Source organism: Mirounga angustirostris, unplaced genomic scaffold, assembly GCF_029215605.1.
Source record: "Mirounga angustirostris isolate CCGP_5_RB_7025 unplaced genomic scaffold, mMirAng1.0.hap1 SCAF_7, whole genome shotgun sequence".
Lineage (NCBI taxonomy): Eukaryota > Metazoa > Chordata > Mammalia > Carnivora > Phocidae > Mirounga > Mirounga angustirostris.
This window is the reverse complement of record NW_026991715.1, coordinates 26,212,288-26,226,771: the sequence shown is the minus strand read 5'-3', so window position 1 is coordinate 26,226,771 and position 14,484 is coordinate 26,212,288. Positions and strand designations below refer to the sequence as shown.

Genomic DNA, 14,484 nt, shown 5'->3' with positions numbered 1-14,484 from the left:
CTTGTTTTTCTCTCTATCCATCATAATACCTGCATATAAGTGGAGCCATCGAACACTTACCAAAAGGACACCTAGAAAGAGGATTTCATGGCAGCATCATGGGTCATGGTCTTAAATTTAGAGGACTTCCTTTTACTCACCTTTCTTTATATATATTTTTTCTACCCAGTCCATTGTTGTAGGAAAGTAGTCATGGTACGGTACTCTAGAATCTACTGGTTGATTTTAGGCGCACAAATTATAATGAAGCAAACAGCTCCCTCTGTGATTGTGCCTCACTTTCCCTGCTCTCCTGCAGTTTTGTTTGGATTGTTTTGTTTGGATTCAGAGCATATTTAGCAAGATTAAGACATAATTGTCAGGACAGTTGATTATTAAGACCAGATCACTTAATCACCTTTATGTTGGTACACTGAATAATGGCTGTATTCTTCCACTTGGCCATGTGTGTGATATCTTAAGTTTTTTTTAGCAGAGTGTGTTTTGCTTTGGTAGAGTCTGTGTGTGTCTTACTGACCAAGCCATTCCTGCGGTAAGAAATTAGGATCCTGTCCCCTGCCAAGCTCAGCAGAAATTAGAGATTAGAGGACTTGGGTCTAAACATTTGATTGCTGAAATCTCTTTGAGGATGTCTTAGTCCATTCAGGCTGCTGTAACAAAATAATACAGACTGAGTGGCTCATAAATAACACATACTTATTTCTCAAAATTCTGGAGGCAAGAATTTTAAGATGAGGGTCCAGGCATGTTTGGGTTCTGCTGAAGGTTCTCTGAGCTCTCACTGTCTGTTCCCATGATGGAAATGGCCAGGGAGCTTTGTGAGGCCTCTCTTATAAGGGTACCACAGTGCTCTGGACAGTGTATTCTTTATGGTGCTTTGCATCTTAATTACAGAAGAGGACTTTTTCTGTTTATTCGTGAGTGTCTAACGTCTCCTAGGAGAATTTTGCTTCCCATTTGCCTTCTGGGTAATAATATAGAAATCTTGATAGGAAGTTCTTGTACCTACTTAGAGGGTCATGAGTCCACAAATAGAGAAAAAGCAAAGGGGTGATAGTGAATCAAACTAAGGACAAATGCCTGCCGGGAGCAGATCTTAAAAAAAAAATTTGTGAAAAAAATGCTCATTGTAGAAATGTAAAAACATAGAAGAATGTTAAAAAAGAAACTTGCTGTCATCCTCAACCCAGCGATAGCTAGTGTTGCTAGTGGTTTTGAAAAGTACCTTGATTAATTCAGATCTTCTAATTTAGATAATGCTGGATATTTATATATCCTACCTTTCTACTTCTCAGGCAATTAAATTTTTCCCAAAATATTTTTAATAGTGGGCGCCTGGGTGGCTCAGTTGGTTAAGCGACTGCCTTCAGCTCAGGTCATGATCCCAGGGTCCTGGGATCGAGTCCCGCATCGGGCTCCCTGCTCCGCGGGGAGCCTGCTTCTCCCTCTCCCACTCCCCCTGCTTGTGTTCCCTCTCTCGCTGTGTCTCTCTCTGTCAAATAAATAAAAAATCTTTAAAAAAAATATTTTTAATAGTAATATTACGTTATATAACAAAATACTCTCATGAAGCTTCTGCTTTTTTCCCCTATTATAGACAACTCGTATAAATAAATGGACTCAGATTTTTTTCTTAGAATTGATTTGTGAAAGTTAAATTACTGGATTAAGGATATAAAAATTATTTTTATAGCTCTGCATAAGTATTGCTATCTTAGTCATTTTAAGAAAGTATCATTCACTTTTTTTGAACTTCAGGAATGTTGGGAACTCAAGGAGGGCAGGGCAAGCTGCTCTGGATCTGCCCAGGGAACCAGAATTGGAGAAATTTTTTAACATACTTGAAACGCTTTATACAATAATTGCTAACGAAAGCTCTTTTGAAGATTTTTTGAAGCAACTGTTATTAATGTATACCAGTGGTCCAAGGTAATGATTTTCAAGAGCATTCCAATTGGGGGAGTAATGACTACTGAGACATAGCAAACAGATAAATGCTGATTGTTATTGCCATTTCGTTTGATTTCTTTCCTGTTCAGAAACTATGCTGAATTCAGCATTTGGCTTTTATAGTACTAGAAAATGCAGTATTTAAAATTAGAGAAGTGGTGGCTCAGTTGGTTAAGCGACTGCCTTCGGCTCAGGTCATGATCCTGGAGTCCCGGGATCGAGTCCCGCATCGGGCTCCCTGCTTAGCAGGGGATCTGCTTCTCCCTCTGCCCTCTTCCCTCTCGTGCTCTCTGTCTCTCATTCTCTCTCTCTCAAATACATAAATAAAATCTTTAAAATAAATAAATAAATAAATAAATAAATAAATAAATAAATAAATAAATAAATAAATAAATAAATAAATAAATTAGAGAAGTGATTTAAAGTTGGTCTCAAATATATTCCGGAATCTACAGATGGAGACCATATTCTCAATAGTTTGATTTTTCAATTGAGATTTGTTTTTCCAGGTATGTTTGTGTGTTGCTCTATTTTAATTATTGGGTAGACCTCATTTTTATTTTAAAACTTTTACTATTTTAAAACTTCACATTAGCTTTGCTCGGTAGCACACTTGACCGATTACATGTAGAATGTATTCTTTATTTGCCTGTATGTGTATGTGAGTGAATGAGTGAAAAATGCCTCCTATAGCTCACAGCTTAGGGGGAAGTGGAAGCATGGTATGCCTTTTTATTGTTCCTTTGGTTTCACTGATTCTAATTATAGAAGCTTACATCACCTCAGTTGATGATGAAGGCTTCCCTCCTTTGCTTTTTCTTCCTTGATCACTCCCTAAGGAAGGATCGTATTTCATAGTGCTTATGTGTCCTGCTGGTAGCTTTAGCAGGGTTTTCAGCAGCGTGGTGCTGACCATTTAGTGGACATAGATGATAGTGTGTTTGAAGCATACTCTTTCTTACAGAAGAATAGGAGGAGAATGCTGATACTCTGGCTTTCCTTTTTTCAGAGAGGCTGAGCAGTAGATAGAATGCACTTTGAAAGGAGGAATTCCTGAGGGGCACCAGTAATTAGAATTAATCGTGTCTGATAACTTAATGAAGATTCATTTCAAATGTTCAAGTTAAGCAGGGGGTGAGGAAGAGGTGGGAGAGCTTGCTCTGATCCTTTCCAGGGGCTTACATGCTCCTCTCTGACATTAAAGGGTCATTCATTCTTCAAAAGGATTAAAGTGTTTTTACTATATAAATCAGCACACTTAACAGTTTATATTTTAAAGACCAAATGCTTACAACTAAAATAGAGAAACGAAGGGCCTGTTTATTTTATTTTGTGAAAGTACATAATTTTTCTTTTGTTCTTTACCTGCTTTTGAGTTTGGTTTCTCTTAAGTTGTAATTACAATATTTCACTGTGCAGGTGGGGAATAAACAGTATGACTATGCCTGAGATTACTATAAATCTAGTTTTCGTTATTGTTGTTTGTTTTTATATAATGTCTAGAATGTATATCCTCTGATAACTTTATCCTTGATGACCTCCCTCCCCTCCCCGTGTTGTTTATTAAGTAAAAAGTATAGTTTGGTAACTATCAGAACCTCATTTTTGGTTTTCTATGCAGTATTTCAGATGTTTTAGTTTGTATTTTTGTTTAGAGGTAGTTTATACAGTTAACATAAATTTTAATTATTAACTATATAGCATTTACATTTTTATAAATATATTTTGTAATGGTTTCAAGCTTTGCAAAGCCAACATACGTTGATTGCTTTATTTTATGGTAGTGCGGCGGATCCTTCTGAAGCCAAAGATTTCATCTTATGTGGCTTAACATCATGGCATTTCATATGCAGAGGAAATGTATTCTTAAATGGCTATCCAGTGGTGATGGTTCCTAGATAATGTGTAGATCAGGGCACTCTCCCTTGCTGCAGTTACTTCATTTGAGTTGGTAAGATAATGGAATGAGATCACAATAAAATTCTCAAAATGATGGGAGTGAAAAAGTGTTTATTCACCTAATCATATTTTTAGTTATTTGACAAATTACTGACACTTCTCTTCAAAAGATGTTTATTTCTTCCTTCGTTAATTAGGAGGTTATGTCATTTTTTTTTTTCCTCCTGAAGAAATCACGTGGTCTAGCATATCCTCAGAATGTTGGTGGATTCATAGGCTGAATATAGGATTTGGCCCGTGTGTGTGTTTCATGGTATTGTTGCACAGGGGGATTCTGCATGCTCTGTTCACCATACAATTCCCCTGGATGGTAGATACTATGAGATGATTGGTAGAACAAGGAAAAGGATGATGTCATCTTCACTTACAGGCCACACTAAAGGAAAAGAGAGTTGTTCCTTTACTGAGTTAGTGTTTACTACAGTAGTTTCTAGCATATGGCATTTAGTGGATTACATTTCACACACAGGGCAGCAGTTTCTTAAAGCAGCTAAGAGATGGCTCTCCCTTGCTCAGCTTGAGGTCCTTTGTGTGCTGTCAGCATGATTTATTATAAAAAAGGGGAAAAATGACCACTATGATTTTGTTTTTGATTTGGTTATAATTTATCCTGTTGGTACCGTACATGAATGTAATTATTATCTGCCAATGAAACTGAAATACTCTTGAGTCATGTTACTAATGTTTATGTAGGCTTGTCTTAGAAATTTATCTTTAGGAATTGTTGGGCTTCATTTACATAGAGTGCCTGCTATCATTTTTCTATTTTAAAAAAATGAATGATCAAAATTAGATTTTAGTTAATTTATTCTTGAATGCTTTACATAGTGTTGAAACTCCAACGCATTGTAGTTTATTTAAAATAATTAAATTGAAAAAATACATTGGTGCTTGAAAATCAACCTGTCTATATTTTCCATGTTTTATGTTTAGAAAGCTAGTCATGCTTATTTGTATTTTTGAGATTTAATTTTAATTTAAATGCAAATTTTTTGCATGTATTCTTTTGAAATTTTCACCAAAAATATAATTCTTAAGTTTTATGGAAACCTAAATTCATAAGTGATCACATATTTTGAAAGCATGGCTTGTTTTTGTTCAGAATAATACTTAGCTTTACTAAAGTTAATTGTAGTTTTATAGTAACAGCACAATTCAGACTGGCAGCTTAGTATTGTTCAGAAAGTGAGTCATACTTTGCCCAGAGGTATCAAAGAACTCTTTTTTTTTTTTTGGTGGGGCTAATGACATGATGTTTCTTTGACAGTGGAATCCTTTGTAACAACACCCATTTTTCAGGTAATAATTTCTCCTCCTAAGCTGCACATCTCCTGCCCTCAAAATAGTGTTAGGTGAATAAAGCAAAATAGTTATATTACTTTGCTTTGTTCATTGATTGTAACTCTCATAATTTTGCTGTCTGGGGACGTACTAAGCATTTTATCATTGAAAACTATGTCATTTTTTGGCCATTGGGAGGCACCATTACAACCTTAAGTGCAAACTCTTTACAGGAGTATCTGCAATAGATTCCTTGTGTCAGAAGTGTGAAGAGTAAGGGCGGATACTAGAGGAATTGTGTTTTCAGATTGGACAGGGTGTGGCAAAATTTAGTTTGTTTTCTGGAATTTTTATAGAAAAATGATTACTTTTTAGTCCAAGCTCAATTTTTTAATCAGGTATAATAATTTTATTCACTAATTCCTTTTGAGTTTTACTGGCATCCTGTGTCTTTCTAGGAATTGAGTGCTGGGCTGCAGGAAAGTACCATATTGCATAGATTATTCTTCCTCAGAGGAGTTGGTACAGGCTGCAAGTTGGCTGTTGTGCCTGGTGATGTTTTTCATCTTTCCTTTGCAAAATGAAATTCTGTTGTTTCCATTTAAGTATACTATTTACATAAAAATTTTGGTACTAATTTTGGTATTTTTAATGTTAGAGTATCCTGAAGGTTATACCTTTTAGAACAGTTATTTGATAAATAAGTTTTGCAAGCAGAAACCCCTGAAGTAGTGTAACAAACATACGTGATATCTGAGAAGAAGGCTGCCTTACGCATTTGTAATGCAAGTATCTTACCAGTGCTAATTATTTTCCCTTGGGAGGACAATACTGTGTTAAATTTGAATAATAATATTAGGAAATCTAGCTTCCCAAATAAAGCTCTGTATCAATGCACAGAATTAAAAATCAAGATGGATTTTTAAAACTGAATAGAGAGGTGCTTTAAGCCAGTTTTTTCTTACAGAATTTAGCTTGCTGACATGTCTCATGGAAGGGTGTGTGTGTGTGTGTGTGTGTGTGTGTGTGTGTGTGTGTTCAGTAAATTGCTTTTTGGGCTACATCTGCAGATACAGTAGCCAATTGATCTAATGCAGTTTCTGAAGGCTTTCTATACAGGTGATGTCATCCTTTTAGCTCTATTCTCCTCCCACTCTCTTTCCTTCTTATTAGATATTTCATCTTACTGCAGAGCATGGAATCAATAGGAGCTTCTCCTTAGGGAGCTGCTGTGAAACAGGCAAGGACAGGAGGAATGAAGACACTAACATATAGTCTTGTTTTAGCAGAAGATGTAGTGTTTTTGTGTCATCATATATAAATTTTCAACCAGAAAAGCCAGACTTAGATCAACATTACTGTCTTACTGATGCATTAGAACAAGAAGCAATTCTGCAGAGCTGTAAATAGTGCATGTGAAAAGAGAAAATTTCAATTTTGGATATTTTCAGGCGTTCTCCAGGACAGACCTGTTAGAGCATATATATCTTCTAACTATCATTTGCTTGCTCATCGGTTGATTTTTTTTTTTTTTTAACCTTTGGTGATTAAGAAGATAAAGAAGAAACTTTCATTTTAAGGATACAGTGTTCTGGTTTGCTTCTGATGCAGAAGAATTACTGCAGTGCTTGCTCTACAGAATGAAATAAGTTGAAGAAGAGACAAAGCTGTATTACAGAAAGGAAAGGTTTCTCAGAATCCAGGAACACAGATTTGGTGCATGTTGCCTTATTTACTTTGATTGATATTGTATTAACTGTGTGTGTTACCACTGTGCATGTCTGTGCCAGGTGCCTGAGGAAGCATGTGTATGTCTGTATGTACTGAGCCAGAAATGTAAACATCTTGATTTACTGTGATTTGCTTGTGAAAAGTGAACGTTGTGATGAAAACTGTTGCAGTTATTTAGAACAATACTCTGAGCTACTGAAAGCTCCTGATTTCAGTTTGAAAGGGATTTGGAGAAGCTGCCTTTATATAACACTGCAAATGGCGTGTGATTTGTAAAAAGAAACTTAAGAGAATTTTGTCAACATACTCATCCGTGTGGCTCTGGTTTGAAAAGGAAACTACCCTTTCCAGCCCAGGAAATGGCTTTTCTTGTTCGCTGTTATGCCAATTGTCTTCAGCCATGGGCCTCCAAAGTAAGTAATGTTTATTATTTTCTTGGAGATGGATATAATCTAGTTATTAAATTTAAATTCTACTTTGAATTGTAAACTAGCTTTATTGTGCTCTTACATTTTCTAAACTTTAAAAATAAGAGTTACAAAGCAATCTAAAAAGCTCAATCTCATGGCCATTTTGTTTTTCAATTTAAAGGAATCTCTAAAGTATCCTAATGTACCTCTAAGAGGATTTGAAAAAAATACCTTCTTTTAATAATCTATAGACTTAAAATGTAATGCATTAGAGGTGTACTATCTTCAGACTGAATCATTTGGTTATAGCTAATTCTGTACTTATCTGTGAGTATACTCTTTAACTTGGCTGTATTGTATTGCCTCCTTAAATGGTTGATGTATTTAGCAGTGTTAGTCTAATCTCTAGTTTATATTTACACTTCTTTATTATATAAAAATTTTAGGAAGACAGGGTAATAACTTCATCAGTGAACTAATATGAAGGAAATACTTAGTATGAAAAGTATATGAAAAAATTTTTATGTTTTAAGCATTTTAAAAATAGTAAGTGAATTATTAGTAGCTTGAGACATTAAGATAGCATCTGTTATATTTGTCAGTTTTTTAAAGCAAACATTAACTCACAGAGAAGCAAAATGCTACATAACAGGACATGCTAGGTTTTAGGAAAATATACAATGTAATTTAATAAATTGTATTGTTAATAGTGTTGTTTATGTAGAGCTGAAATTTGCTGCCACTCAAGTTATCTTTCCTGTTATGTAAATTTCAGAACAAAACCAGAGAAGTGTGAATTTTCATTTTTGTTTTATAAAACTATATGTTTTAGTTAGCACTTTAATTGTAACATTGGCTGTTTCAAGATTTCTTTATGGTTCTGTTGAATAGAGACAGGCACAATAGAAGCATTCCTAGGATGAAATCATGTCTTTGTTTAAAGGTTGTTCTACTGATAGTGACTAAGGGAGAAATACTGTGATAGCATGTAGTGTACTGTTTTATCTGAAAGATAGCTCACTGCATATCTTTCTTAAACGCAGCTTCTGGAAAGACATTTAAATTTACTATCCATTTGGCAAACAATGAGATGTAAAGAGAGGGAAAGGAACGGAGGTATATGCTTCATTTGTACTATCTGGTAAGGCATGGGTGGCCTCCATAGTACAAATGCCACCTGTGGGGCCCACGCTTTGCTGATGCTTGATAGGGACACTACTAAGATTTAAAACCTGTAGAAGGGAAATGGATGAGACCAAGTGAAAAAGCTTCAAAGAAAATCAAGAATGAGTTATATAGGGGTTGTTGTTTAGAATACCAACAAAAAAATAGCCTTTGGTGGTATTGGTAACCAGCTTTTGATTTAAGATTTAACAAGTATAAAAGAGCCAAGGGGGATTTTAAAAATCAGATTCTAAGGTATGATTAAATGCCAGCAGATACTATCTGAGCAGGATTCTGTGATTGGTACTTTGTAAATTAAGTATTAGTGAAAGAGTATGGCTTCTTTTCCCCTTCCCCCATCTCTCATGTTACTACTGATGGAATTTTAACTCTGGATTGTGAATGCACGAACATTAAACCTGTGATTAATTTTTCAAACTTGGTTCTTTCGGTTTTCTAATACATCTTACTGGTTTTATTTATTCATGTATTTTGCCCACCCTACTACTTGGGTTTCATTACTTCTGAATTTATTTTCTTGACAGAATAAGGAGTTCTAGAAGCCAGAGTAGGGGGTGAGGAGAGGAGATGAACTTTAGGTCCTAGTATGTTCAAAATGCTTTACTTTATATTTACTTTTAAAATAATTGTTTAGTTGTATATAAAATAATAAATCTAAAGTCTTTTCCTTTTAGCCTTTGAAAAAGCTAATGTGCTATCTCTCGCATCCAGTGTTGGTGATGAGAAGTCTGGGCTCCTTATAATCCTTAGTCCTTTGTTAAGTAATCTTTTTCTTGTCAATGGTTAGTTGTGTTTTGTTTTGTTTGGGTTTTACTTTTTTATCCTTGATGCCATGAGGTTTTACTATGGATTATCTAATTTTTTGTTTTGTTTTCTTAGTACTTGCAAGTCTCTCTTCAAGATGAGGATTCCCGGGGCGCCTGGGTAGCTCAGTCGTTAAGTGCCTGCCTTCAGCTCAGGTCATGATCCCAAGGTCCTGGGATCGAGCCCCACATTGGGCTCCCTGCTCCGCGGGAGGCCTGCTTCTCCCTCTCCCACTCTCCCTGCTTGTGTTACCTCTCTCGCTGTGTCTCTCTCTGTCAAATACGTAAAATCGTTAAAAAAAAAAAAGATGAGGATTCCCATCGGTCTTCAATTATGGGAAATTTATTTTTTTAAAACTGCAACTCTTTTCTTACTGCTCCAAATGTTGGAACTCTGGATCTGTCCATATTATCTCCAAACATTTGTTTCAAACTTTGTTTTCGCTTCATGCATTTCCAGTTTGATCTTCTAGCTCACTGATTCTCCATTTGTGACCAGTTGCGGTTCTGCTCTTCATCTTTTAAATTTCTAAACGTAATCATTGTATTAACTGATATAGGAGAGACCTTAGGATTCGAAGCCAATGGCCAAGAAAGAATTCTTGAGAGATCTTTGTTGCAAAAAGGTGGTTTTATTAAAGCACAGGGACAGGACCCATGGGCAGAAAGAGCTGCACTGGGGTCATGAAGAGTGGCCCATTATACTTTCAGGTTGCGAGGGGGTTTGGGATAGTGTGGACTTCTGGAAGCAAGGTTTCCAGGACCTTGAGGGGCTAGCTGTTGTTGGGAAAAAGTCATTTATTACCATCTAATAAAACCTTAGTCATGAGACCCTTCAGATGTATATCAGTGGGCCATATGCTTTGGGGGGGGCGGTGATTGCCAATATGTATCTTGGAGATTTAGAGATAAAGGAAATTTCTAAAGAAATTTTTATATGTTAAAGTAGACTTACAGGATCCTGGGGGGTGGGGTTGCGCTAGGATTGTCTTTTGCCCTTAGCAAAGTGTCAACATCGAGGCAGTTGAGTCCCTAGAGGAATGTCATTCTGCCCCTTTCGAGGACTTGTCAGTGGGCTGTAGGTAGTAAGGAAATTTAATAATTTCTCTTATGCCTTTGATTCCCACATCATTAATCATTTCTGAAATCTCAAGTGATGCTTTTTACAGCCACTCTTGTTTAATAACTTGTTTTCATTTCATGGATAACATTCGTTTCCCTCATTGTCTGCTTAGCTCTTTCTTCACGTTTAAAGTCTTCTCTTAGTTGAGTGTGTTTGGATGTTTTTTCAGGAGGTTGATAATCCTCGAGTGATTGAGAGCTCACCTTCCTGGTGTATTCAAATTGCTTACCCAAAGTGACTGTTTCCTGGGTGGAAGCAGCATCACCACTTTGGCTTCTATTTGCCTTCTTTTAGGTGCTCCTGTGGTCACTGGTCAAGGAAGTGTGTTCATTTTCATTTTTACACACAGCTAAATCTACAGGTCATTTTCTGGCCCTTACTTTACCCGTCTGTGCTGTTTGACACAGCTGACTACTCCCTTCTGGGCAGACTTCATTCAGACTAAAGTCTTAGCTGTCATTTACTAGAAAGTGTGGGACTCTCCTCCCATTATCTTCTGCTACACTCCTCATTCAGTGCAGTGACTCTGGTTTCCTGCATTCTTAAAACTGATTTCCTGTTTTCTCAACAGGTCTATCTGGACTTTTAATAAACCTACTATTAAGTGCAAATACTGATTGAAAGCTGCTCTTTGGTTTTAAAAATGTTACAGTGGGGAGATACATGTATCAGTGTCCCTCCAACCCTCATCTTCTAGTAAAAATAATGAATTAAGAATGCATGCTTCCCCTGTAGTTCATTTGTCTCACGCAGAGTGCTAGTGTAATATACCCGAGGCTACTGTGGTTATATACAGCTATTTCTTTCAGGACTTTTGAGACATTTTAGATTGTCTTCCTAAAACAAACTCCAGACTGTGTTTTGGGGCTTCAGAATCTATTTTCCTTTCTTTTTTTAAAGATTTTATTTATTTGATAGAGAGCACAAGCAGGGGGAGCGGGAAAGGGAGAAGCAGGCTCCTCGTTGAGCAGGGAGCCCGATGTGGGGCTCGATCCCAGGATCCTGGTATCATGACCTGAGCCGAAGGCAGACATTTAACCAGCTGATCCACCCAGATGCCCCTCAGAATCTATTTTCAGTTCTCTCTCATTGTCAGGTGATACTTAATGACATGTCACTCTATCTAGTCCTGGAAGCTTCTTTATAAATCTGCTTTTAATTTCATAAGGCCCCTGTCTTCTTGTGCTTTGATTGATGTTTCCTGTCTCCCATGTGTATGATTGTCTTCCGTTTCATCTTACGTGATGCTAGAGTAATATTTTTAAAAAGCAGATCTCTTCCAGTCATTTTCTTGCTTCAAGCTCTTTGAGTAGCCTTTTTCTAATACAGGAAATCTGAAGCACCCAAGAATACTACTTCTGGCCCTTCATCTCCTCTATCCCCCTATATACATCCCTACCTCAGCTTCACTGATTTGCTTACTGTTTCTTGATTGCATATAACTCACTCAAGTTTAAACACACACACGGAAATTAAAGAGCATGAGTGCCACATTCAACAGAGTAGAGTGAAAACACAGAAGTACTTCCTTTTTTTTTTTTTGAGAGGGAGAGTTGGTGGGAGGGACATATGGAGAGGGAAAGAGAATCTCAAGCAGGCTCCATGCCCAACATGGGGCTCAGTCTCAGGCCCTAAGACCGTGACTTGATCCAAAATCAAGAGTCGGATGCTTCACCGACTGAGCCACCCAGGCACCCTGAAGTACTTTGCTTTCCATTCATTTTTAACTTTCCACAGAGGCTCTTATGTTGGGAGTTTTTGTTACCTAATATTCATCACTTTCTACTCCATTTCTGATGCTTATAGGTTAAATGCTTATTCTCAGCTCTACTTTATATATTAGGTATATTTGTACTTAACATGTTCTCATAAGGCATTCTAATAAATAATAGAGGAGTGTTTTCTCCATACAAAGTAAAACATTTCAGCTGGATATTGCAGATCATGCTAAAACTCCTTTTGGACTACCAACCTTGATATTTCTCTTTCACTAGGGAGTACTGCTCTTGATTGCATGGTATATATTCCTCCAAATCTTTTCTCCCAAACTTAGATGAATATGTGCCCAGAAAACACGTAATGATGTTTTTATGCTTTAAAAAAAAATGAGTCTTACATTTATCATGAAAGTTAACTTTTTTTTAGTCAGTATAGCTAGGAGACCTATTCAAGTTTGATTATACAGATTTGCTTCATACCTTGAACTGTTGCACAGTAACCCATAATAGGCTATAACAATTTAGCCGTTCTCCTTGTGACGATTATTTTTCTTAAACTTTTACACTTTGTAATGAATGTTCTTGTATATTCCTCCTTGCACACCTGTGTGCTTTTTTAGGATAGATACCCAAAGAGGAACTGTTGAGTCATAGGTTTTTGTATTTTAAATGTAATAAATCTTAATGTTTGCTCTCCAGAGTGCTATACCAATCCATAACTCCCATTAACAATTTATGAGAATATTGTTTTCCTCCATAGCCTTTCCATATTTTGTATTATCAAGCTTTCTTTTTGCCAATCCGATGAAAAGTTATTTGTTTAAATTTTGATTTCCCTGGTTGCTGGCAAGATTTAGCAATCTCTTCCAGCAGCTCTGTTCTGCTGCTGTGATTTAAGTGGCCCTGTGTTGAGATGGCAGAGCCAAAAGACCAATGCATTATCTGAGTTTGCATAAAAGAAGTTGCCCCAAAGTGTTGCCTGGACGGGCAGAGAACTTTGAGTCAGAAAAGTAGATACTTGGATAGGTTAAGTCTGCCTGAGACATACAGCAGCTCTTATGTCATTGCCCTTCCCAGAAACCTGTAGTAGCTATTACCTATATGATTCAAAATCAAAATACTTTGCTTGACTTTCAAGATTATGTTCTACCTCTAGCCTCTTCTTAATACATCTCTTTCCCTTTATATGTGTACAGAGCCTTCAGAAGATATGTACTTTTTCATAATCTGTGTCTGTATTCAAGCTGCTAGCTAAGGAACCTTTCCACCTCCCAAATAGAACTTTGACACTGGTCTTCATGGGACATGTGAGCTCCAGCAGAGCTCAGAAGTTCAGGTATAGGAAATGGATAAAGTAACTGGAAAATAGAAAAGTTTGCCAGACCTATAGGCTGGAAGGATGATGAGGTAAGTGAATTGACATTGCTCATGAAAGGTAAGCTAATAAGTCCCTGCTGGGGGTAGGAAGAAAAGGAAAAGGGGTAGATAAGTTGAGAGAAAGCAGAGAAGCTTTAAGAAATCAAGGCTTCCTATTGGAGGAAGACTTTCTCCTTTCTGCCTCTTTTGTTATAAAGAAAAGGAACTATTAGGTGTTAGGAACTCAAAACTTAACTTAGTAGGAAAGAGCAACTGATTTATAGTCAGGCTGCCTGAATTTTAAATCCAGTTTCCCTGCTTCCTAGCTATGTGACTTTGGGCAAGCTGTATAACTTCTCTGGGCCTTGGTTTCCTAATGTGTAAATTGGTTATAATAATAGCATCTACCTTGTCTCGTTGTTTGATGATTAAATGAGATAATCTATGTAAAAAGTATGTAGAAGGATATAGTTGCTAGCTTACATATCTGGCACATGTAGTGAGCACTCAAACCTATTAGCTGTAGTTGCTATCATTATTCTCATCACATGAAGAGGTTGAGAGGATTCCTATTTGTCGATCTGTTTCCTTCATGAGGTAGAAAGGAGATGCCGTATACTTGTAAATCTCTGTCTACTCTTCACTGTTAGACTGCAGTCCTTGAAGGTAAGACCCATCTGTTTTCATCTTCTCTTTCATTTTTTTTTTAAATTTTTATTTTATTATGTTAGTCACCATACAATACATCATTAGTTTTTGATGTAGTGATCCACGATTCATTGTTTGCATATAACACCCAGTGCTCCATGCAGTACGTGCCCTCCTTAATACCCATCACCAGGCTAACCCATCACCCCACCCACCTCTCCTCTAAAACCCTCGGATTGTTTCTCAGAGTCCATAGTCTCATGGTTCATCTTTCCCTCCGATTTCTCCCCCTTCATTTTTCCCTTCCTTCTCCTAATGTC

At 36.8% G+C, this 14,484-nt stretch overlaps 1 protein-coding gene across 12 annotated transcripts in view; it reads left to right on the top strand.

Moving 5' to 3' along the window:
- The window catches only part of RAPGEF6 (Rap guanine nucleotide exchange factor 6), a 202,531-nt gene that overhangs the window by 84,369 nt on the left and 103,678 nt on the right, over positions 1-14,484 (top strand). The window contains exon 1 of one of the 12 annotated variants that reach the window (XM_064595862.1): positions 6,743-7,334. The exons of the other annotated variants lie outside the window; for them this stretch is intronic. Coding sequence (XP_064451932.1) covers positions 7,281-7,334 — 54 coding nt within the window. The 5' untranslated portion in view covers positions 6,743-7,280. Of the gene's footprint in view, positions 1-6,742; positions 7,335-14,484 lie in introns of those variants that run through there. 12 annotated transcript variants of the gene reach the window in all.